Here is a 25,221-nt window from a genome sequence, read left to right on the forward strand (position 1 = left end):
CTTCTTGTGTTATTTGTGTTATTTTTCAATTGAATCACTCAGCACAGCAGGTCAAAAAGTCAGAGGCCACCATTTCTTCTCTTTGCTAGCAGGGTAGAAAGCTTTGATAGGAACAAGTGTTTGCTGTTTTTTCATTGTTTTGTTTTGCCTTTTTTTTTTTCTTTTTTAATGTAATTTTAGTCTTTGGTAAGCACCAAGACTTTAATTTCTATCTCAAGCATTTTAAATTATACATTATTTGTTATGGGAAAATATCCCTTTCCACCCATCAAATTGCTTGTTTTCTACAGAGAAAAAAAGTTGGTTTTGCAGTCTATTTTTACAAAAAAACTTGGTTTGTTGGACTTACTCTTTTCTCACTGGTAGGAATTGACCAAACTCCCTTCCCTGGTGGGAGGGACAGGCCTGTGTCCATTTGTTTCATAACAGGCTGGCAAAGTCTTGGGCTTTGGTCCAGTGGCATCTTCTGGGTCGCTGTGAAGTCCTGCCCAGTTGAAAAATTTATCCATAAATGTTTTGTCATATTTTGTGAGTGCTGAGGAGTGATTGTGTTGGAATGCTGGCAGTGGGGTGTCAGTGCTGGCAGTGTGGGGCACAGGTTTGTGCTGCCACGTGAAGGTGCTGGCTCTGCAGGCTTGTCCCTGTGCTCATCAGGAAGTGCTGAGCTGGACCAAGGGCAGGTCTTGCACTTTTGTACCCCTGTGAAAGTCAGGACATGCTTGCTTTTTCTTTTTCTTATTTTTTTTTTTCTTCTTTGAACTGTGGATGAAACTAGGGTTTGAAAAATATTGACAGCAAGAGCCACTCTTGGAGCAGTCAGTGGCCAGTTGTTGGTGTTTGCTGGGGGTTTGAGTCTCCTGAGCTCTCCTTTGGTCTCTTTTGCTGTGTCCCTCCTTCTCTCTGCTCCTCAGCTCAGAAAACATTTCCAATAAAAGTTCAGCTGGGACTGCATGCTCCCACAGAGTTTTAGTTCAGGTGAAAATGATTTTGCTGATAAATTTCTTGAAACTCCAGAAATGTGAAGTGATTTTACCTGAAGGATAATTTATTATAGATATGTTGCCCTTTAGTTGAGATAATCTCCAGCAATGATGATGGAACAGAGATGATCAGGGATTCTACTTTTAAAATGTCTTTCTGACTAGAAAAGCAATTTGGGATCTACTTACATCTCAGTAATGAAAATTGGGTAAGGTAATAAGAGATTTCATTTTGTGAGTGAATTGACAATGCAAATACCAGGATTTTTAATTTAGGTTTAAGTGGAGTAATGGCTACTCATTCTGATGCATCATTAGTCATATTGCTTTTTAATGAGGGATTCACTTTCTTTCCCTGGTTAGCTCTAACACTGATAGCAAAGCCCAAGGAATGTGCAAATGTTTAGGGAGGTCTGTTGAATATGTGTCACTGCATCATTTTAATTTTAAAAAGAGAAAAAAAGCAGTTTTCCTTCTATGGTGAAAAACCATACATTTCCCTTTAGTACAGGGAAGATAAATAGTGCAGAGCTGTGATTGGTAGCCTGTTGTGAAAAACCACAAGCAATAAAGTGAGATACATTCCCAAATAACTTCTAGAAAATATAGGAGGAAAATTGCATTGAGTGGAGGGCTCATGGAAGAGGCTTTATGACAGACAGTGGGAGGAAAAAGTTTACTCTGCCCATCTCTGACAGGGATGTCTTATAAGCAATGTCAGGTGAAGACTCTTTTTGCACTAGCAAACCCACTCTGCTCCAAACACCTTGTTCCTCTTCTGGAGAGGTCTCTGCTCAGTGTTTTTATTTCTTAGATGTCTTTTCTTTTTCTTGTCCTATTTTTTTTCTCTTTTTCCTTTCTGTTCTTTAATTAAGAGCTTGTTTTGATGTTCATTGAACTCAGTGGGAATCTTTCCATCAAATTGAATGCATTAGGTCAGATTCATAATCAGCTGCCACTGAAACAACCTAACAATAGTTTTGTCACACACTAGTGAAATCTTAAATGGGATTTGCTTTAAAAAAAGCAATAGAACTAATCCATTATAAACACTTGTTAGAGCAGAGTTTTGACTGTATCTGTGTATTTACCAACACAATTTCAACCAATTTAAGCCAAATTGAAATTAAGGCAGACTTTTTCTCCAGGCAGGAGCATAGGGCAGTTAATTAAATCAATTTAAACTAGTGTGGTTTAAGTGACAGCAGTGTGATACTGGGTGCTGTCTGGACTTGGTTTGGTTGTCTCCCTTCCTTAGTTGGGCAAAGCATTTTGACTTTCTGTGAGGACAAGCTGTAATGTGATGAAACACCATCATGTGGGGAATCCAATGTAGACCAACCCATTCAGATTTGGGGGCAAGACAGCAAGTTTCAGGGATGGAAATGTCCAGCAAACCTCTCTTTCTCAGGCCTGTTTACATATTTATGGTACCCCACAATTGTGTGGCATCCTGCAGGTCTCAGTGTGGTTTGCAAAAGTCTGAGTAACCCATGGCCTGTAAACTGCTGAGGCCACACACTCTTCTGGAGCAGAGATTTGAGGGGATCTGCAACCCCTGGGTTCTCCAGCACAAAGATACAACCTCACATTTTGGTTCTGCTGTTTTGTTCTGCTTTTCCCTTGGCCACACATGTGCCCCTTCATCCCAGGTGTCAGGGCAGAGTGCCTGAGCTCCCAACTGGCAGCCCAGGGCAGTGCCAGGAGCTCTCCAGGAGGTTGCTGTGTCCCCACACACCGGAGGGGAGAAGGGGTTGCACACAGCAGGGATGTGGGAGCACGACCAGCCAAGGTGAAATCCTGTCAGGATAACCACCAAGAGACATCACATGCCTGGGACACTGCAGTAAACCAAGAGTCTTCTTATCATCCTCAATTGTGACCTGCTAACCTTTCTTTGAAATATATACCTCCCAGGAATAGTGGAAACTCAGTTTTGCTGCAGTCACTTTTCAGCTTCAGAAGGAGTTATCTCCTTCAGATCTCTCTCTCTCTGACTCTCTGTTGTGAAATGTGAAAGAAATACAGGCCACATCTTCTCTCTTCATAAATTCAGGGGAATCCCAGATATCTGATATGCTGAACTCATTCTGTACCACTTGACTCCATGTGAGACACAGCAGCTCCCAGCAGATTGGGTCACACGGGACTGGCATCCATTTCTCATTATGGCTTTCTTGAGAACTGCCCTTCTCTTCACAGCTTATAAAAGGAAAGTTGATAGGGTGAGGCCTCCAGAATGGTTGTGAAAGCACTGGGTAACTGTAGAAGTTTTAAGCTAAGAAAACAGCATTTTGAAATAAAACCAAAGTTGAATATCAGCTAAAACAGGCCGTGTAGCTACAAGAAAATATATATGACACTGACAGAAAATAATGTATCCACTCAGAGGGCATTAATTCTTCTCTTTGAGCAGGAAATGGAAATGAACTTCTGATGTTTCCAGAGATCTGTGCATGACAACAGTCTCCGAAGTCCCTGTTATGTTCAGGCCTTTGGGTTACTGTGGGGTTTTTACATACAATTGATATGATTTATGAGATTTCTTGTTAAATTTTATTGCTCCAATGATTTTTCTTTGGTTCTTTTGAAGTAGAAAACATAATTTCTGTAGCAAATGGCAGTTGAAAGTCTTAATAGAGCATAAAAATCTGAAAGGTCATGATTTTTATACTTTAATATAGAGGACAGTGCACTGCTTGATACTCCTAAAAATAGGAAAAATTAATGAGATGTTTATTGGTGATAAAGATAGAATCTTCTCCCAGACCTTTGATTTTGGCTGCTTGTGTATTGGCTTTTTCTGGGTGCACTTCTATAAATGAGAAACACTTCTCATTCTTTATATTTCAAGATCACAGAGAGTTAAACACACAAGGCAGAAATTTTGTCCCAAGGTGATTATTCAGTACTCCTAACACCCAGTGCTCCTTCCCCTGTGAGTGCAGACTATTGGTTGCATTTATCTGGTTTTTAGGGTCATATTAACCACCTTCATTTATCTGACGGTGTTTAAGACCTGTGGGTGCAAGCAAATTTGTAACCAAATAAGAAACTGTTCTTGTCAACACACATTTTGCAAGCTTAGGTGAATGACAGTAGCACTGTTTACAAAGCCTTAATCTAGAAAGTGTCTCCTGGTGTGGGTTTTTTTGGTTGGTTGGTTTGTTTGTTTGGGGTTTGTGGATTTTTTGCAGATTTTGATTTAATCTTCACAATTAACAATTTTTTTTTAATTTTTTGAAAAATCTGCAAAAAATCTGGATTTTTTGCAGATTTTGATTAATCTGCACAAGACTAAAAAAAATTTATTTTTATGTGCTTCTTAGCAAATGTTTTTTTATTGAGCATGTAGGAACTTAGGTAAAACAAAAATGCCTTCCTGCTGTATCACTTAATGTGGCAGACCTTGACCAGTTCACCTCCAACTGCTTGCAGGTGTTTTCTCTGGGACTGGAATGGAAAAAGCACTTTATTCCAGTGTTCACTGTCACTGTTGGTGCAGGGAGAAGGAAAGAGGGGACAGATGTGGTCATGGCAAAAGCCAGGACATCAGGAGGGGCCCAGCTTTCTTTCCTCCCATTAACATTTCCTGTTTTCTGTTGTTTTTGCAGCAGTCCAGCACGGGGGACCTGCGGACCCTGAGGAAAGGATTGTCCCCGTACCACTCTGAGTCCCAGCTCTCCTCACTGCCACAGTACCAGGACGCCCTGCAGAATGTAAGAGACATTTTGGGTTTCCCCCCCTGCAGCTGCTGGTTGCCCCAAGGAGTGCTGTTACTCATGATTTTTTGTTAATCTTGTCAGCCAGGCTGGGATACATCCAATTACAGGGGAGCTCTCACAAGGGATTGCTCACCCTGAACCTGGAGTTGCAAACATGCAACAAAAACCTTGGGAGGATTTGGAGCCCCTGGAACATTAATCTTTGCCTGAATTTAGTTCATCAGCTTCCCAGAGTGGGTTTTCAGTCAACTGACAGTCACTGTTGTGAGTCTTTTAAAGCTGGGGTGATGCTTGTTACACCTTGGTAAATGCCCTGTGCCTGCAGTAAAAAAGTTGGTTGTGGGTGAAGCTTGCCAGGTGTCTGGCAGTGCATGGACAGGGTTGTTTATGAGTAAGTTCTTAGGTTTTTCTGTATCACAAATGAGGTCTGGGTTTCCTAAGATTTGCCTGCATTGCTTCCCAAACCACAGAAGAGCTTTGACTAAAGCCTCTTGGATAAGGTGGAATCTGTGCTGCTGTGCAGGCATGGCTGAGGAGCCCTGCCAGCTGTTTGCCTTCCAGATGTTTCCCTCACTGCTTGGGCCTCTAGGTTTGGGTGGTGATGCTGTTTTCCAGATTAGAGGAAGAGTGTAGAAACACTCAGAGTTCCTGGTGGGAGTGGGCTGTGAGTGTTATGAGTGTGAGAAAAAATCCTGATGGCAGCAGAGCTGGAGAGCCTCCCTGCTCCATGTCTGGAACCCTGGACAGCAGGGCTGCAGCTCCTGTAGGACCAGTCATGTGTTGGCTGCTTGACTGGGAAAAAGTCATTCTGTAGATTTAGTCTATCTCTTACAGTTGTAAAGAAGGGCACAGTGATAATTTAATAAGGTTTGCATAAATGAAACTCAAGTATGGAAGCATATCCCCTTCCTATCCCTGCTAACTGGCAAGATGGATAGAGATGCTTCAAGCTAAAAAAAGAGGGATAAAGCTGTCCAGGTGAATATTCACTTTTGTGACTTTATGCCCCATGTGTAAAGATAGGACACTTTATAGGGAGTGCAGAGAGACTTGAACCTGGAGATGCTTGTCTGGCTGTGCCAGCCTTACAATTTTGGAGATTTTGCTTTGCTTCCCTGGTGCTCAGGCTCTTGATCCCCAGCTTTGTTCCAGGTTGGTGATGCTCAGTCAGCCTGTGCTGGTTGCCCCAAGGATTTTACATTTACTACTCATGATTTTACATGTATCTTGTCAGCCAGCCTGGTATACATCCAGCAGCTCTCTGCAGAGGGGCTGTGCTGGGATGGGAGCTGGCAGGAGAGTTTTCTGCTTGAGCATTGGCCCCTGCAGCTCACTGGGGCTGTGTGAGGGCTGGTGGCAGATGGTTCTGCCTGCTGGAGCCCTTCCTGGCCACTTGTCCCTGTTTTCTCTCCTTCCTCAAGGAAGAGATGGCACCTGGCATTTATGGAGAGTCCTGGGTGCTGTGTGGCATTCACTTTCATCTGTCACCCTAGCTGTGTTCTGCCTTCTTTGTGGGAAGTCAATAGAGAAAAAACAAAACCTGCTTTGGATCCAAATCTAGCTTGTCTGAGATACTTATGTAGCCATTTATTTATTTATTTCTAACAAAATCCCTTTGGTTTGTGGCTTGATGTGATACACTGTTTTTGTGACGAGGATAATGACCACAGATTCATGAAAATGTCTTTGAATGCCTTGAGCATGACCAGAAGTGGATATTTAAATATAGCTGAGTTTCTCTGTGGGTTTTTTAAACAAGTAGATATTTAGGTGTACCTGGGTTTCTCTGTGGCTTTTTTTAACAGAAAGCAGGCATGAGTTTGTGAGAAATCATTCTTCTTTGTGCCTGCACAAGCTTCCTGTGGGTGAGTGATGGGCAGTTGGTGTCAGCTTCAAAGCTGCCCCATCCATTCAGGGTTCCATCATCAGCACTGCCCATGTAACTCTTTGGGAAGTTCCCAGCTCATCCCTGTCACTGTCACACAGGTAAGGAGCAGGCATCACCCCAGATCTCCAGACTCTGACATAGCCCAGTTTAGGACACAGGTGGGTATTCCTGGTGTGTCCTGGATCAGGGACACCAGTGCACCCTCAGGATGCAGAAGCAGAAGTCTCTCACAGTTGTGCTCTGTGCATTGGGCTTCACACACACAGATAATTACAGATTTGCTCTGTAGTCTGCAGCGTTACCAAATATCCAGGAGCAGCAATCCTTGGGGTTTGTCTGGCCTACAAGACCCTTCCGTTGCAGGGGAAGGTGTGATATATTGTTAGGGTGAACTGATAGCAAAGAGTCAATCTTTCCAGCTCTAGGAACTGCTACCCAGTGCCATTTCATGGAGTACCAGAGTACTGTGTCCTTTGGGAGGTGAGAGTGATTTCCTCTGGCTTGGACTCATGAGAGGAGGCAGCAACAAGCTCCTAATGGGATCTGCCATTTCTCTGGGATGAGGCTGGATAGGCTGGCTCCATTTTTCCCATTGCCAGAGCCTCCAGAGCTGCTCAGTCTCCTGTGAGCTGCTGCCCCAGGCATCAGAGCTGTCTTTGAGAGCTGTCTTTGAGGTACCTGTGAGGGACTCTGTGGCCCACCTGGCATCTGGGTGTCATGGTTTCACTGCAGCTGGCAGCCAAACCCCACAGGGCTGCCTGCTCACTTCTCTCACACCCAGGGGGACATCCCAGACCCCCCTGCAGCACAGCTGGAGGGCTGAGGTATAGCCCAGAGCTTGCACCTCTCTCTTTGGCTCTTCATGGGTGCCATGTGGACACATGTTCCCTGCAGACTTTCCTTTCCCTGTACCTGCCTGCTGCCCACAGGCCCATCTCAGTGCCCAGGCATGAGAAGGTGACCTGAGGGCTGCTGATGCTCCTGTGGTGGTATCATCACCTTGAGAAGCTCAGAAACCAGCTGCCTGGAGGAGCCATTTATCCACACTGGCAAAGAACACCATTAAACATGAACCAGCTTGTTGCTAGCTGTCAGAGCTAGCCTGGCTGGCTTGGGCTTAAAATCTGCTAGCAGTGTTCGTGTGATTTATAATGGGAATCCTGCCTTTGGTGGGAGTAACTCAATGGAAATACTGAGGGTGGTGTGCATGGAGTGTGTGTGGGAAAGTGTGTGTGAAAGCAGCAGCAGGAATTCTAGAGGAGGGGATGCTTTGGCCCTGCTGATGGCCACAGACGTGACTGGCAGCAAAGAATTGGGTAAACACGCCAGGATGTGTGGTTTGTGTCAGGACTGGGAGGTCTGGGCTGTGATAAGGCCACAGCACAGATGGCTCACCAGCAGAGGGCTGGTTCCCTGATAACAGGAGCAGTGTCACACCACAATTTTTCTTGCTGTGGTTCCAAGAGGAAGGAATAGATAAGATGACCAAAGTGATGGAAAGGAGGCAACAGGCAGCAGCTTTCCTAGGGTTTTTGGAGGGTAAGCAAGATGCTGAGATAAAGGTCAGCCTGTAATCACCACTGACTCCTAAGGCATGTGAAAAATGTGTCCCAGAACCCATTTCTTTGCTGTCAGTGAGGAGGGATGCTAAGGCTGTCATTAGGGCTTGCTAGTGGGTGTCCCTTATTTTCTGTGGCACACACAGGGACCCTGGCCACCTTTTGGTGAACATGTGAGTGTGTGTTTGTAGGTGTGTGGGTGTGCGTGACAGGTTAGGTTAGAACAATCCTCACCTTCCCTTTCCTTCAGTTTTTGTACCAAATTTGTAGTGTTCCCTTGCTGAGGAGCTGGAGCTCCTTGTGGTTCCCCATCTGGGTGCAGGATGTGTCTGCTGGTGCTGTGGCTGGAGCCCATCCTGGGTCTGGAACTGGGAATCCTGCGGAAAGTACCTGCACATACACTCTGTGAGAGCTCAGACAAGCTCTGTCTTTTTGAGAAGACAATGCTGATGATGCCAATACCTGTAGGGGGATAGAATATAAGGTAGTATAGAATGTAATCTTACCCCCTAAAGAGTTGCAGCTGGGTTAATTATTAAGGATTAGGAGCAGGCCTGATGTTAACAGGCTGCAGCTGTAGCCAATCAGAAGCGTGTTATAAAAGAGTGGATTGGTTGGTTGAGGGAGCTGGAATCAGTTGGCTGCTGTGAGGACAAGGAAGAGTCAGTGCCTGGAGCAGCTGCCCACAAGAAACATCAAGGAGGTATGAAACTCCAGCAATATGGAACCTTTGCAATATAGTGACAATAGCACTCTTGCACTATAATGACAACAAATACCCAGCTTTTATACAGGTCCCTGAGGACAACAATAAGCATCTCCAGATAAAAGTGAGATTTCCGTTAGAGTATTCAAAGCTGCTTCTCTCAGGAGTCTGTGTAGACTACAGATCATTCTGGAGCGACACAATTTCTTTTTCCCTTCTAAATCTGTTCCAAACCCAATCAGGTCCATAGGAAAATTCATAGTAGTGTGGTTATGTAGTGGAGGGCACTCAGCTTAGAGGTCTGGCTTCCTGACGCTGTTTCTGACTGTATTTTTCTCCAGTGCCCACTTCTTGAAGGATGCAAAGCCTGGAGACACCTCTGGCAGCACCAGCCCCTTGCCTTGATTGCCACAAGGAGCCACATTCTGTACCTCTGCCTTGCAGAGATGCTCAGGGGAAGTGGATTTTGTTTTGCCAGATGGCACACTTGCTATTACAACAACAAGCCCAAATGTTTGTGGTCTGTAGGTGTAAAGAGAAGCCATTAGATGGAGTGGGAAGGGATGATGAGTCCTTGGCTGAAGCTCTGGCTGTCTGCTGAGCCTGTGAGAGCAGTGGTGGGAGGGGTGATGTGAGGGAAACATAGCAGCTAAACCCCAACGGCAGTCCTGGCTCTCCCTTTTGGCTGGAAAAACAGTGGTCTCCATCCTGCTCAGTACATGGGCAAAGGCAGAAGAAAAGTATCTCTCCCTCCGCTCCCTGCAGAGGAAGGACAAAGCTTCTTGTCTGGGGTCTCACAGGGCAAATCTTGTAGTCCCTCCTCAGCCTGCACGGGAATAAATCTATTCCTCTCAGGGAGAAGAGCTGGATCAGCTTCTTAAAGTCAACTTGACTTTTCAAATCAAGCTTGAAATCGCTAAAGATCACCACACTGTTCTCATTGTGATGTCCTGAAGATGCACCCAGGAGAGTCAGGGGAACCCTTGGAGCATTGATTGCCCCTGCACAGGGCCCCAGGGTGTCTCAGCAGAGCATGGCAACCCCCCCACTGCCAGCAAGGAACCCCCAGCCCTCACAGTGCTACATGAACCCCTGGGCAGGGGGATCTCTGGCTGCCCAGTGCCTCTGGCATCCCCAGAACTGCATTTACATCTTCAGCATCTCGTTGTGGCCTCTCAAAGTGCCTCCAGCCCCTTCTGTTACTTCAGAAGTCCCTCCTGTGCAGTTCCTGATGGTCCCCTGCCTTCTCCCATCCCTGCACCCATCCCCTGTCACTGTCAGGTGAGCTGAGCTCAGCTAGTGTGTGTCAGAGGATGACTTCAGGCTGATTTCTCACCTTCCCACGTCAGTGGTGGCCATGGTACCTTTTTAGGCAGGGGGAAGCAATGATTGAGAGAAGCATGACAAGAAGGCAGCTCCTTCCCACTGGCTTCACTGCTACCACCAGGATGTTACTGAGCAGGCAAAAAGAGGAATTCAAGGTGCCTGATTTGCTGCTGCAAACAGTAGCTGTGGATGAAAAAGGAAAATGAAAGGTTTGTCAGGATTTATGGAGTGCTATGGTGAAGCTTCAGGAGCTGAGAAGAAACCAATCCATTTTTGAAAGCAGGTGCCCTTCATGTGCTGCTATTGTAGAGGCTCTGAGCAGTGGGTGGTTTTTTTTCCCATGGTAGGTGACCAGCATAAAGTTGGGCAGTGACAGAGTTGGGGGTTTTGATGAGCAAAAAAGGCATTGAGAGGCCATGCCCATAATCCACCCTTACAGGTAACCACAGGAAGCAAGAAAAATCTGATCTGCTGTGGGTTCTCATGATCATTTTTGATGTACCCTTGTGTGGGGCTGGCAGTGGCTCAGGGGAGAGGCAGGAGCACAAGGGACCCTTGCTCTGCCAGAGGTCTGGAAGGGTGCCAGGCTCAAATGGGCCATGCAGATGTGCACAGATGTGCACCCTCCTGTGTCTGCATGCATCCTCCACCACTCAGAGGCTTTCACCTGCATCATCCCCAAATCAGGTTTGCTTCAAAATCATGAAAGTCTTAAGAATGCCACCGTTTCCTTCTGCAAACAAATGTGCTTGGTGTCCCTTTATCAGAAGTGCCTCTGGGGTTGCTCACGCTGACAGTGCCCCTGTGAGTCAGTCGGGGTTAGTGCACTCGGCTGGGCTGGCTCTGTCTGGGTTCTGTTCGCTCCTGTCAGGTAACCACGGGCTGGAGCTGCTCTGCACATGTGCTGGTGGGGGTTTCACAGTCCGAAGGGGCAGCTGGAGCTGTTGGGGGTGATTCTGTGATTTTACCAGCGTGCTCCATCCCCGCTGCTGCCCACAGAGCGAGCGCTGCCCTCACCCCAGCCGGAGGAGCTGTGTGTGACTCACCGGCTCTGCGTGCTCCGAGGAGCCTCCCGAGTCTGGAGCTTCCATCAGCTCAGGGCTGAGAAAAGACACCCTTCCTGTTTGTAATGACATCCATTGCAAACAATGTCCTGACTTTGTTTTTCTGTTCGGGGCAGTCTCTGAAATCTTCCCTTCCCTTGGGTGCCCCAGCACAGCCTGTGCAGCCAGCCTGCCAGGGAGAGGAGCCATTCTTTGTGATGTTTGCTGAGAAAGCAATGAAAGAGTTAAATTGCTTCTTTAATAATCAGAAAGTGCCATGTAAGTCCTTGTTATTACTTAAGTAGACATCCATGCCTGCTGGGGGCACCATGAAGGTGCAGGAGGACACACAGACGGGCTCTGTCTGGCTCCCGTGTGGATCCAGCAGTTAATTCATGGATTTGAATGTTTACATGACCAGCTGCTCTCTGTGATTAAAGGCAGCAAATTAAGTAATGCCAGAAGAGATTATCATCTGCAATAAAGTCCCTTGATTTGATAAGGAAGATGCTAATACAGGGTACTGATGGCTCTGAACTCACTGCCTGTCAGGGACCTGTGTTGTGCTGGAGAGCTGGGTCTGTCTAGGAATCCTCGTGGTGCCAGGCTGTCAGGTGCTTGCAGCTGAGGGCAGCCCACCCTGTCTTTGGGACTGTGCAGCCATTTAAGTGTCCCAGAAGGAGCTGGAGGTTGGGTTTGAGCTGAGTGCTGGCAGGATTTCTGTACAATAGGCATGGAGTAACCACAGCCAAACACCATCAGTGCTCTGGATCATCTGCCGGGCAGACAGGACCCACAGGGATGCTCCCTGGCTCCTGTCAGGATGTCCCATGCTCAGATATCAGAGGTCTGGCATCATCTGCAGTAGGGTGGCAAAAAGGTGTGGTCTGCAGAGGAGCTGGCACTGTCACTTCTTTGTACCTCCAGGAAAGGTTGTAGCCAGCCAGGAGACCTGGGGATGCTGCCAGAGTTCCACCAGGTAACCCTGTCCCTGCAGGGCCCTGGGAGGAGCTGGGCTCCCTCAGGAGCACCACACGTGGTGGCAATGGCAGAGCTGCCTTGGGCAGGGAGGGAAGGGACTTTGCAGGAAGGGAGGGTGGAATGTCAGCCGGGAGTCTCGCCATGCCCGGTGCTTTGTTTCAGCCATTAACCCCTGTGCAGCTGCAGGGCAGGGAGCACAGGAAGGGAAATGTGGCCCGGGATGCAGAACGATGAGGGGATTTCTCAGGCTGGTGGTAACAGGAGATTTTTTTGTGTGTGATCACCCAGGAATGCCCCTCATCTTTGTGTGAAGGGAGATTTCTCACTCTGAATGGACCATCAGTCCATGTGAACCCAGTGCTGCGCTTGGCGCTGCCTGTGCGCTCTCGTGATGGGGACACTGTGCTGCAGGGCTTTGGTGCATTCCCTGCCTTCCCTTCTCCCGTGCCAGGGTGCCCTTGTGCTCTCAGTCCTCGGTTTGGATGCTGATTTTCCCTCATCTGCCCCAGCACTGCCTGGCTGGAGCTGCTCCAGGCACTCCCTTTAACCTGTAGCCACATGTGCCATTCACAACAAAAATGTGCAGGGCCCCTGTTCTGTCAGCACAGCAGGGCTGGGGTGCCAGCCATGGCACCTTTCCATGGTCCTGGCCCTGCCACCCACTTCCCTAGAACTGTTACTGCATGTTACTGCCTCCTGCTTGTCTCTTAACACTTCCTAATTTGCAGAGTAGCATTGACACCTTCATTTATTTTTTTGTTTATTTAAAACACCTGGATGGTGACAGGTGCTAAGGAAGGGTCCAAGTACAATTCAAATCTGGGTAAGCAGGTTGCAGACAAAACCACTGTGAGATAAATAGACATGCTTGGGAATTTTATGGTGAGCTGTCTGACAGTGCCTGGTGTAATGTAATTTTCTGTGTTCTGTCTTGGCAATAAAAACTTCACGGTGTCTGATATGACTCCATTTAGCTTTAATGCTGTCTGAGGTATGCCATTAGAAAAATGTGGCTTATATAATCGGGTTTGAATTCTAAATGCTTGTTTTTTGAAATGGGAGACAAAAATTAATAGAAGACAAGGGGAAGATGTGAGGTTCAGAAGCATCAATATTTGCTCATATGTTCCATATTGGTCTGAGGCATCCCCAGTGCCTAGGTTGTGCCTACTGGCTGAAGTAAAACCAGCATGATGCTCTCTTTTGGGTTTTGAAACTTAGTCTTTTGCAGTCTTTCTGCAGATCAGGAATAGCTCTCTTGGCAGTGATGTAGGAAAGGGTGTCATTAAAAGACAGAATGTAATTGAGCAAAAAGAGATTGAAAACTGATGGCAGGCCCAAGGTCTCATGTCTTTTCAGATCCCTGGAGGAATCAAGGAGAAATTGTTTATCACAATTTCTTTTTTCTTTTTTTTTTTTAATTTCTGATCCAGAACCTCTAAAAGAGCAGACACCTGTCATGCCCAGTTAGGCTTTTTTCTTCCTGGGTTCCAAAGCATTTACCCTGTTATAAGGAGATGTTCATGTTTTAAGCCTTACTTTACCTCTGTGGAGGTGTGTCATTTTTGGGATTTCTCAGTGTGCCCTATTGCAGAGAGTCTTGTTAATTTTGGTCCTCCAAGTGCACAGGAATGGAGTATTGGTACACAGGAATTGGAGTATGGCAGGGCATGTCAGCATCTGTGCTGGAGCACATCCCATGCAGCCACACAGAGCCACAAGGACTCATTAGGAGACTTGGTCTTAGAGCCTGATAATGACATTGTGGTGTGACACACAGCAGCAGATGTTGGCCAGCAGCTGCAAGTTGAGGCCTCTGCTCTTCATTTTTCTGGTGTCAGATTGAAAAGGATCATTGGCACTGTTTGTGCTCTGGGGATTTTCTCTCTCACATTGGCACTATTGCTTTGCTGATGGTTTTTGTCTGGGGCATTGAATGGGGCTACTTTGATTTGCTTTGTTTTTTGCTTTGGTTTGGAGGGTGTCAGTGTCATTCTAGCAACAGAGAATTGGGGAACTTATCCTCTGTGTGTAACATGTTGCTTCAAGGGTGCTCTGGCATGAGAGACTGCAGAGTTTCTCTCTCTTCTCTTAGTCAATTGTACAGCTGGATTGTGACTCTCCATACAGCCTTGGAGACAAGCCCTGCCAGCTCCAGGGAGAGGTTTCTGGGAGGGTCTCAGATGGAATTGAGCTTCTCTGGTGGATTTGTGGTTTTGGTGTGCATGGTGTGGGTTGGGTGGGATGGGGAGGAGACTGTTGGGAGCACTAAGCTCTCGGAAGTGCATTGGTCCCATCACTGATACCAACAAATATTCAACACTCATCTGCTTGAAATGGAGGAGCAAGTGAGGGCTGTTAGGGAAATGTGTTCAGTGGTGCTTCAGTACTGCTGTCTGCACAGAGGCAGCAGAGGAATAGCTCTTGCTGTGGTTTTCCCTGTGGAAAAGGGCCTGGATATGGGGGTACTTGGCACTGCCCTCCCTTGAGGGGTGCTGAGACTCTCATCAGGACCCTTTCAGGACACTGCAGTCCCAGAGCCATCCTGGCAGCTGAGACAGAGCTGTTCTGTCCAGGGCTGAGCTCATCAGAGATCCATGCCACAGCAATCTCAGAGTTCTGAGCAGCCACAGTGGTTTAAGGTGAAGCAAAAGCACCAACTGGCTGAGGAAGCTTAGGATGGGTCACACACAACTCCACAGCCTCTGGTTCCCTGGGACTTTTGCTTCTTAAGGAGAGCTGCCTTTGGGTCTCAGAGGTGCAGTGGTTGATAAACCCCGTGCATAGGGAAGAAGGGTGCTTCCTGCAAGCATCTGGACACTCAGAGACATAACCTATAGCCCTCTCCTTAATTGGGCATTGCCTTAATTAGGTAATCTCACTGCTGGGCAGCTCTTCCTCTGCTGGGGTGACTGGCTGTGGATGCAGCTGGAAGTGGTATGCTGTTTCTCAACATCTCTATTATAAATTTTAATGGCATTTTTGGTGACTTCTGAGCAGTCTTGTAGCACCATTCATTTATATAATTACATAATGCCTCAGCCACGTGTCTGAGGGTGGAGAGTAAACCACCTCTGAACTACCAAGCACTATAAAAACCTGGCAAGTGGAAAAGCCATATGTGCATCTAATACAGAGACTGCATGCTCGACAAAAGCAGACGGGGAGAGGAAACTGAGAGTGACACTTGCCTCAGAACACACCATGTTGCTTTTTGCCTATATGGACAATTTCTGCTTCTTAGGATGTAACCAGATTAACCTTGCTATTATTGTCTGCCAGGGTGCTGAGTCAGTGGTGTTCCTGTGCCTGTGGAAATGTCAGCTGTAGGGAACAGGAAGGGCATGGGTTTCTGCAGTGGTGGGGGTCCTCAGATTAGCTGAGTTGGAGTGCTGGGGTGCAGCTGTGGGAATTCTTGCCTACAGTTTCCAAATGCATCTGTTCTAGGCATGAGGAATCTCCTCCATCTGTGCAGTTTTACTTACTGCTTTAACACTGACTTCTTGAGATTTTGCCTGCCCTACTTCCAACCTCCTGTCTCAAATCTCTGGTTCCCTCTCCTCTGCATTTCACCTCAATGGATTTCCTGCTGGGTAAAATACACATCCTCCTCTTCCTTCCCATTCCCTCCCTCCTCCCACTGTTGGCAGTTTTCCAATATAGCAACCTTGACCTTTTCTCCAATTCCTTCCATTTCCTCCTCTTCAGCTAACACTGTTGGTGAACTCTGCCCATTTTCCTCTCCTCCATCCTCCAAAGGCTGGCCATGCATCCTGCTGGATATGTTGTCACTTCTTTCCTTGCTGACTGCAGTTCTGGCCTCCTTTATGTGTGCCTCTGTGCAGGAAGCTGATAGGAGTTTGGCTGAAGCTTTTTTTCTTTTTTGTGAACCACATGAAATCAGTGGGAATGAAGCACCAACCCCTTTAAGAATGCTGACTGTCTGTGTGTCTGGGAAGAGCCTTCCCTGGGGGTGCAGCTGCACAAGAAGCTCTGCCTGCAGTGATGAACATGAAGCCACCCTTAGCCATGTGTGTATTTCACTGGGTGCATCCCAAAGCTGCAGAGACTGCATTGCTGCCAAATATTGCACCCCCAAAGACTGGGGATGCTGGTGAGATCCTTGCTTGCTCCTCCACCTTCTTCACAGGTGTGTTTGACCATTTGTAGCACCAGCCTGGCATGGTGGGGAGGTCTCTGTGGCCTGGGGCAATGGCTCAGTGGCATGGCCATGGTTCACTCACCATTGCTGATGATGGCACTCAGCAATGTGGAGATCTCTTTCTGCTGGCTAGGGCTTTTGACTTCCAAACTGAGGATCAAGGATCATGCCTATTTTAGAAGTGAAGCAGTCTGCCGCTTTGACTTTGGCTGCAAATTTTGGGTCTGCCTCTTTTGCTGCATTTCTCATTCTTTAAAGTTATTTTTCCCTTCTTCTTTACCTATGTTCAGGGGCCACTCAGTTGAGTGCCTTTGTCTGAGAAGGAAGGTGACCCTGTGAATGCTTTTTGTGTGATATAATATATCCAGTGTATCACTGTGTTTGCAAGAATGCTTTTGTCTTGTCAGTATGGTGATTGGTTAAGTATGATCAAGCTCTTTAGAAAAAACATTTCTCTGTAATCATTTTTGTTTCATTTGTATTCTGTAATAATTTTGAGAGTGATTGTGATCATGGAAGTGCTTTGTAGCTCATTAGTGCCTTCAGTTATGTGAGGAGAAGCTGCTGCTGTCTTTCATATGGGAGACCTCGTGATCTACTCTAGTTTGGCCAGGAAACTGCATTTAAAATGTCAGCAGCAATATCCAGCAGAATTCCTTTTAACTTTGTTATATTACTCCCAGCTCCAAAGAGATGTTATATGTTAGACCTTTGTTTGGCATTTCCTGTGCTAGTTCTGAAGAGGGCCATGGGAGAAGATCCATATCAAGTATGACCACAAACTCCTGAATATTCTTCTTTCTTTTGTCATGGAGCTGCTCATTTATGGAAAGAAGGCATCTTTCATGATGAAGCCAGAGTAATTATGAGTGCATTGGTGTCTCTGGCCTCTGTGGGAAGCTGATTCTGGAAGGACTCTGTTGCATTTACCGACCCTGTGAGAAATTTGTGCCCCATTTTGCAGCTGTAGACTGGCTGGATCCAGTCCCTAGTGCTCCCCTCAGCCTCTGGCTTTTCTCTCTGATGTTATGGATGGGGTGGCTGAGGATGTGTCCCCAGGTGGCCAAGCTGTAACACTCTGCCCCCAGGTCCAGAACCATGCCCATCCTGTGAGTGCCTCTGCTTTTTCAGGCTGTTAAATAACCTTGGAGAATTTCTGTGGGGTTAGTAAGTCTAACTTTCCTTTTCTGTGATGCCACCCCTCTGCAAAGGACCTTTGTGTATCACCTGTAACTCAGTTCATGAAGGTTGCTGTTATGAGTGAATGGCTGTTGGTCATGGCATGGGTGAGGCGCAGATCAGTGGCCAGGGCTTGAAAAGCTCTGTGCTTTTTGTCTGTAGCCTAATGGATTAGCCCAACTTTTCCTTTTTAACATGCCACAAATGCTTTTAGGAGTAAAAAGGCTCCTACAACTTAAAACATTTGGAAGAATGAGAGCTGAGAGAGTGCCCCTCCATTGGTTCTCCTTTGCTGTAAAAGTGGTGAGGCCCTGGCACAGGTTGCCCAGAGAAGCTGTGGATGCTCCATCCCTGGAAGTGCTCAAGGCCAGGCTGGGTAGTACTTCAAGCAACCCAATTTAGTGGAAGGTTCCCTGCCCATGTCAGGGGCTTGGAACTAGAGGATCTTCCAACCCAAACCATTCTGTATTTCTATTATTCTGTGATTCTTCTGGCACAACTAACTTGCTGGCCTTGGCATGGAAGGCAGAGTGATGAGAGAAAGCATAAAAATGCTGTGTTTTTAAGCCAGGGAAGAGGTGAATGGAGTGCCTCGTGTGTTGTGTGTGAAAGCATTCCTGTGAGGGTGTACATGCTGCTCTGCCATCCCAATTTGCTTTCAGAGGCCCCCAAGTATAATAATTCTTTGTGTTTCCTAAAGGATGTGAAGGCTAAATACAAGTTTGGTCAATGATTTCATTGTTGATTTCTCCTGGAGTTACAAAGCAATGTGAAAATATTAGGACAGGCAGGGTGCATCTCACTGAATAAAGATATTGTGTCTCTCATAATTCAAGCTGGATGCCTGTAGAAAAAGGCAAGCCCTATGAAAAATGCTTACAAGGCTGCTTGGACAGTAGAAATCTTTTGTAAAATGTAATTTCGGCATCTTTCCCACTGGAATCCTTCATGCAGGAGGACTGGCCAGCATGTTGGAAACAAACCCAGCCAACATTAGGTTTGGACATCTGCTTGTTTTAAGGTTGCTTTCACAATTTTCTCTGTAGCTGAAGATGGGTACTTGATGTCAATGTGAAAGCACTGCCAGAGAAGCAATGAAGTTATGCCAACTGTTTCTTTCATGAGCACAGCTTCTTAGAAATGACTGTTTGATGCTGGAAAATCATCTTGTTTGCATTGCTCCCATGTTTAGAAGGATGAGTACTGTTTGATCTTGTCCTTGTGGAAAGCTATCCTAAATGATCAAAAAAATGTTTCTTGAATCAATTTAGATTTAAACCAGGGTGATCTCCTGCCTGAACACATCTAGGCTGAGTGCTGGTACTGAAATGGTGTCAAATCAAGTGACTTGTGAGGAAGGATTAGTGATGTCTTTTGTCTCTGAAGGTGGCTGAGGGGATTAAATTTGAGACAAGCTAGTGGTCAAATTTTCTGAATCTTTTATTTATCCTTACTTAAGTCCCCCAAAGGGGAGTTAACGCATATCTTATGTGATTTCCACAGGGACCAGCTCGCATGGCATCTGACCTTGCACCTTCCCCTGCAGCAGGGTATGTCCCTGTGGGGCAGAAGCCAGAGGCTGTGGTGCATGCTATGAAGGTAAGGCTGTGTGGGGCACTGGGGTGTCAGAGCTGGGCATTGCCCCTGCTTGTGGGAACAGCTGAGCACAGAAAGTTAATGCACAGCCAGGATGTTGGTAACCAGCACCTCTATCGTGATGAATAAGCATTGATTCTTAAAATAGTTGCAGAGCGAAGCAAGATTATGCACAGCTATTTTTTGGGGGTTGGAAACCTCCAATAAAAGCTGCTGATGCTGAAGGTGTTGGTTGCCCTTTGTGTTCATCAGTCTTGTGTAAACTGGGCTGCTGGGTGACTGAAATGCTGGTTTAAAAAGGGGCACAAAAACTGCATTTCCTCATGTGTTTTGTTATTGAAAATCCTTCAGCAGTCTTCAAAGGAGAAAGATTTTATTTTATGAAAATATACAACAAACAGTGTAGGATGTGCATCATAAGTAGGGATTAAGTCAGGACCATTGACAATGGGACCATGGGAGACTGGTAGCTGAGTTAAAGGAGGAAACTTGTGATTTTACAGCAGCTTTCAGGTTCTAGTGACCATCCATTAGCAGAAAAAGTGTAAATCCCCAGTGCTACATGTTTAACTAGTTAAGCAAGATACTTCTGTGCTTCTTTCTAAAGCAAAAATTCTTTACAAGGTGCAATAGGGATGGCTGGGAAGTCCCTTAACTCAATTAGTCTTTGGTTGAAATGTAGTGATTTATAGATTTGGATTTGCTGAAGCATTTTGTACAGGGTTAAAGAGATTACATCAACTCAAAGGAGAATTCCTGGATGGCTGCTCTGGAGCTCAGATCCCTATGGTCCTAGCTGGAAAAAAGGTCCAGCAGTGGCATCACCAGCTTGGATGATCTTAGACCTGGAGACAGATGCTTACAAAGCTCTTTGCTTTGTACCTTTCCACATCTGACACATAAATGGCACAGATTTGCTTGTGGTTGTGATCCACAAATTCCTAAATTTTATAATTTTTAGTGTTTCTATCTTAGTATATCATGCCTGTCTAGGGTCTCTTGGCTCCAGGACAGATATTGTGATGGTAAAACCAACAAATGTCAGGAGAAGCAGTAGTAGTGAGGCTGGCAAGGATATTGGTTCCTCTGGGCAGTTGCCAGATCCCAGGAGGATTTGAATTAATGCCACTATTTCTCAAGTAGTTACTAAAGTCAAGACAAGTTTGATTTCATTTGGATCTAATTAGAATTTAAATTATAAATGATCCTTCAAATTGAAAATCTTGATTTTTCAGCTTTCTTGAGACTTTATACATCCAAATTGTATAACTCCTATTGATTGATTGTATAACTCCTTAAGAGGAGGATATCCAGCATGGCCAAGGATTAAGAAATACCTTTAGCACAGTTTTTGCTTCTTCCCAAAGGAGCTGACCACACAAGTGGCAGTTCACTTGCTGCCATATATTTGTCCTGTGTTTTCCAACAAGTTTCTTCTTTGCTTGTTGTGAGTGGCTCTGTGCTATGAGAAAGCTCCATCCTGTACTATGCTGCAATGTGCTTGTGGGTGACATTTCTCCTCTGTGCATATAGATATATACATATATTTATATATATATACATACAGATGGATCTGCTGAACTGTTGCCTTGCAGAATGTTGCAAACCTATGTGAACCTTTGTTTTTCTCTCACTTTGTATTGATTTGTCTTTGATTGCATTTGATCATCAAAGCTCTGTTGCAGTCCAGACTACAGCTGTTGGCTTTTTCTTCCCAGTCTGTGGAGTTCATACCTTTCTGCTCCTCTCTTCATTGCTTTTGGCAAGGTGCTGGTGAGGGACAGTATTAAGCAGAGCTGGTAGTGTTTTTAAATTATAAGATCAAATACTTCTAAATTGATTATGATCATATTCTGGGGAGCAATTAGTTTCCTATTTGCTTTAGGAATTGCAGGACTGAATTTCTCACTAAGGGCAAGAAACATAAATGGTTTTAAGATATGATTTGATAACCATATGAAAAGGATTGAAAATTAATAAGGAAGATTCACGGAAACTGGAAATTAAGTTTGGAAAGTCTGGTGCAATTATTCATTTAAAGGAATTGAAAGGAACTTGGATGGTTGTTTGCACATATTAGTAATCCCTCTGCTTCAGAGCTTTGTGGATTCCTAGGAAGGGCTAGAAGAAATTAACAAGAAATTCTCCTCTGTGACTTCTTAGTTTGGCTGGTGAGGTGCATTTGTCTGTCTCCAAAACCCTGGAAGCTGCCATGGCTCGAGTCAGGGAGCAGGTGACACAGCAGTCACATCTCATGGGGCATAAATGGTCCCCCCTGATGTTTTCTGCTCACTCACTTGAGGTTAAAAATGTTCTCACATCTGAGGTGAGGAGGAAATTCTCCTGTAGGTCAGCGTGGCATGGAGGGATGAGGAGGTGCCTGTTTTTCCATCCTGTGGCCCATTTCCAAGGATCATCTGGAAAATGAAAGCCTGAGGAATCTGGTCATGGTCTCAATCTCTCCTCTCCCTTGTGGCACAGTGAAATAGTTGGTAGGTGCTGGTCTCCAGCTGCAGACCTGTTTTTGGCCATGCCATGCTGTAGCAGATGGATAGGTGTTATTTGCCCCCTGCAGAACTGGGCAGCTTTTCCAGTGGCAGCCCCTGCATGTGGGAAGCTGGATGCAGCTGCTGCCTTACCTCACCTCCTGTGGCACAGATCATGGCTCTCTCTGGAGAAGAGAGCAGCTTACAAATGAGACTTTGTGCTTTGGCTGTACCACAGCAGATATTGGAAGAGGCGCTGCTTGGTTGAGAAAGGGAGTGCTTATGGCTCAGCAAGCCAGCTCCTTGCTGCAAGAAAAGGCAAGGAGAGGTTGAAAGGCTGTGAAAATTATCAAGGGGATGGAGCACCTCTCCTGTGAAGAAAGGCTGGGAGTGTTGGGGTTGTTCATCCTGGAAAAGAGAAGGCTCCAGAGGCACCTTGTAGCACCTTCCAGTCCTGTAAAAGGGGCTCATAAGAAAGAGGGAGAGGAATGTTTATGTCACATAGTGACAGGACAAGAGGCAATGGCTTTAAACAGAAAGGCAATGGTTTTAAACTGAAAGAAGGCAGGTTTAGATTATCTGTAGGGAAGGAATTCTTTACTGTGAGAGTGGTGAGGCTCTGGCACAGGTTGCCCAGAGAAGCTGTGGAGGCTCCATCCCTGGAAGTGTCCAAGGCCAGGCTGGCTGGGGCTCTGAGCAGCCTGCCCTAATGGATGGCATCCATGCCAAACCATTCTATTATTCCATGATTCTATTCAGTTCTGCTCCACTTGTCTTGTGGAACACCAGTTGTGAGGCTGCAAAGATGTGACTCTGTGCCCAAGGAAAAGCCACTGAGGGATTGTCCACTCCACATGGATCTGCAGGGCCTCTGTCTGCCCCCACATACATAATATCCCCTGGGCTTTTTCCTTGGGATTTTCTACCAGCTAAATTCTACCTGTGTGGCTGAAGTACTGCCTGCAATTTAGCACAGGTTCTTCCTTGAGCATGTTTAGGACTTTCTTTATTTTTCCTTCTGAAATAGTTTTGTTTGTTTGCACCTACTAAATAAGGAGCAAGATGACAGGTTGGCACTCCTAACAGCTGTTTTTGCTAACAAGAATAAAAGGTACATATGCTACAGCTCAGTATCTCACTGAACATCAAAGCACTTTTCTTAGGAGCTGAGCAAACCTGCTAAAGACGTGGGGAGGTGATGAGGAGACAAATGTAGAAAAATGACATTTAGCCCATAGCCCAGCTGCCCCCACAGCAGCAGCCTGGACCTCTTCCATGCACACTGAGCTATCCAGCAGGTGATCATCACTCCCACTAATTGTGGACAAGACAGGATTTGGCCTTCCAAAACTAGGGAAAAATCCTAGCAGGGCATAGGGACTGTTCCCTTGCTGAAGCAGGATGTTTCCCAGTGCTGTGTCCAGTTGACTTACAAAGCAACAAAATTAGTGAGGTTTGCACAATTTGGGAAGTATCCCTCAATCTCAGCGTGTTTTGTGTTGCAGAAACGAATACCTCAATTTTCAGGTTCCCTTCCAAAGTTTTACTACTGCCATTCAGACTCTTTAGTGGTGATTTTTAGAGTGAATATTTGTTTTTGAAATATATTTGGCCATATGGGGTCAGTACAGCAAGTCAGAAGGGATGTGGCATCAGGTGACTTTGAGGTGACACTGCCTGGCTCACAGACATCAGTGTGGTCTCAAAGAACACTTGAGGTGTTCCTCAGTTTATGTATCAGCAGGGAAAATGCCAGAAAAGCCAGCATGCCCACTGAGAGCAAGGTGAGAGTTGTTTTTGGGGAGTAACTTCCCTGTGCAGGAGAGCAGCATTTCCCAGTCCAGCCCCATGCAGGCTGCTCTCACTGCTGGCATTTTACCCAGGGAGATCACAAAGGGAGATCACCAAGGGCTGCTGTATCAGCAAAGGACCCAGTGCTGTCAGTGCAGCGTGATGAAAAGCAAAAAGCAGGGGATGGCATGAGCCCCTTAGAGCCTGGGGTACTTTGTGTGTTTCCTTCAGGCTCCTGGGCTGAGGGGTGGCAGAAAGCACAGGAGGACACACCCCAGTTTCCTAGACCCACACTGAGTGCACAGTCCTTGAACTTTACTGATCAGAGATAGCTGATGTGGAGGCATGTTTGTATTCCCCAGTGCTGTAACTGGAAGAACATTAACCTGCTCCTTCTAAACAGCTGAGGAGGCATCTGGCAGGGTCTGAGAATAGCTGGGGCTGGGTCAGCACTAAGGAAAGGCCTTCCTGTCTTTCTTCAGGAGGTTATTCCACTCTTCAGAGAGTATTTTCTGCCAACATGCCTTTCCTGGATGGGCTGTTGCATTTTATCACTATGAATCCCATTTTCCCATACCCAAGATGCTAACACATCTTTACAAAGTGCCTAGCCAGACATGGGTTGAGCCTGGGAAGCAGGATGATTTCCAGGGTAAATGAGATTCAGAAATGAAATACAAACATAACTTCCATCTGATCATCTTTCGGCTCCAGCTCTGGCTGGGTAGCACTATTAAAAGACATTTCCACTGAAGGAAATAGTATGCTGTGCCACCTTTTCACACCTCCTGGGCTAGGGAATGTGGGTTTAGTTTGAGCACAAGTTGTAGAAAAACAGTTTATTTTAGTCCTCTGAGACTCCTGTGCCTGCAGGATGGATGGCTGTGGGGAGCAGAGGCTGGGGCTGATGAGATCTTTAACCAACCCACCCCGTGGTTTCCTTGACTCTTGCCCTGTGGCCACAGGCAGTGTTTGGCTGCCAGGCAGGCAGCCCAGTGCTCCCTGCCAGGCTGTGCTCCTGCAGGCTGTGCAGCCAGCTCTGCAAGCACACAGGCTCCAGACAGGCAAGTTCAATGTGTGAGTCCAGCTGGATCAATAATTAATTCCCTCCTCTTTAGCAGAAAATAGATGCTCTCTTTGTCAGCACGTACATGCTTTTTGCATCCCTCTTGCCCTTCCTCTCTTAGAATGGATGTGGATAATTCCTGTCTATGCAGAGACTGGTCCCAAGTAGGCTGCAGGCCCTAGGAGAATGACCTATTTTTGTTTGTAACTCATTTGGAGTGCAGCAGGATTGCTGTGCTGAGGCAGACCTGGGGATAATCTTCCCTGGTATCCCATTTTGTGGAGCAGCCAGTGCTGTTCATCCTTCAGCAAAGGCTGAAAACCTATCCTAGCATGGCTCTGTACCTCCCTGGGGTGTGTAGGAATATTTATTCACACAACTACACCTTGTACACCTTTCTCTTTGTGCGGATACACCGTGGTGAACGAGACCATGTGCTGTTTGATGATGAGTGATTGCAGGATCTCTGCCCTGCACACTGAGCTGACCACCTGGCTCAGCAGTGGTGAAGCCCTGGGTGAGGAGTGTGTCATGAGTGTGTAAATCAGCACGGAGGGAAGAATAAAACCTGGGGGCTCCTGTGCTGTGCCCACCTTGTGGGATGTGCCTGTCTGGAGGAGCTGTAGGAATGCATGTGAGTGTGACAGAGGGCATCCCCGGGGTCAGTGTTTCCAGCTGGAAATGAAGACTGCCTTTAGCCCCAGGCTAAAGTCTCCTTTTGTGATCCAGGGAC

The 25,221-nt window shown here is 46.3% G+C and overlaps 1 protein-coding gene across 1 annotated transcript in view; it reads left to right on the top strand.

The window, feature by feature from the left end:
- CCDC85C (coiled-coil domain containing 85C) overlaps positions 1 to 25,221 on the top strand; it is a 111,544-nt gene that overhangs the window by 80,581 nt on the left and 5,742 nt on the right. The window contains exons 3-4 of the mRNA XM_064714592.1: positions 4,595 to 4,699; positions 19,053 to 19,148. Coding sequence (XP_064570662.1) covers positions 4,595 to 4,699; positions 19,053 to 19,148 — 201 coding nt within the window. The remainder of the gene's footprint in view (positions 1 to 4,594; positions 4,700 to 19,052; positions 19,149 to 25,221) is intronic.

Source organism: Zonotrichia leucophrys, chromosome 5 (genome assembly GCF_028769735.1).
Source record: "Zonotrichia leucophrys gambelii isolate GWCS_2022_RI chromosome 5, RI_Zleu_2.0, whole genome shotgun sequence".
Classification (NCBI taxonomy): domain Eukaryota; kingdom Metazoa; phylum Chordata; class Aves; order Passeriformes; family Passerellidae; genus Zonotrichia; species Zonotrichia leucophrys.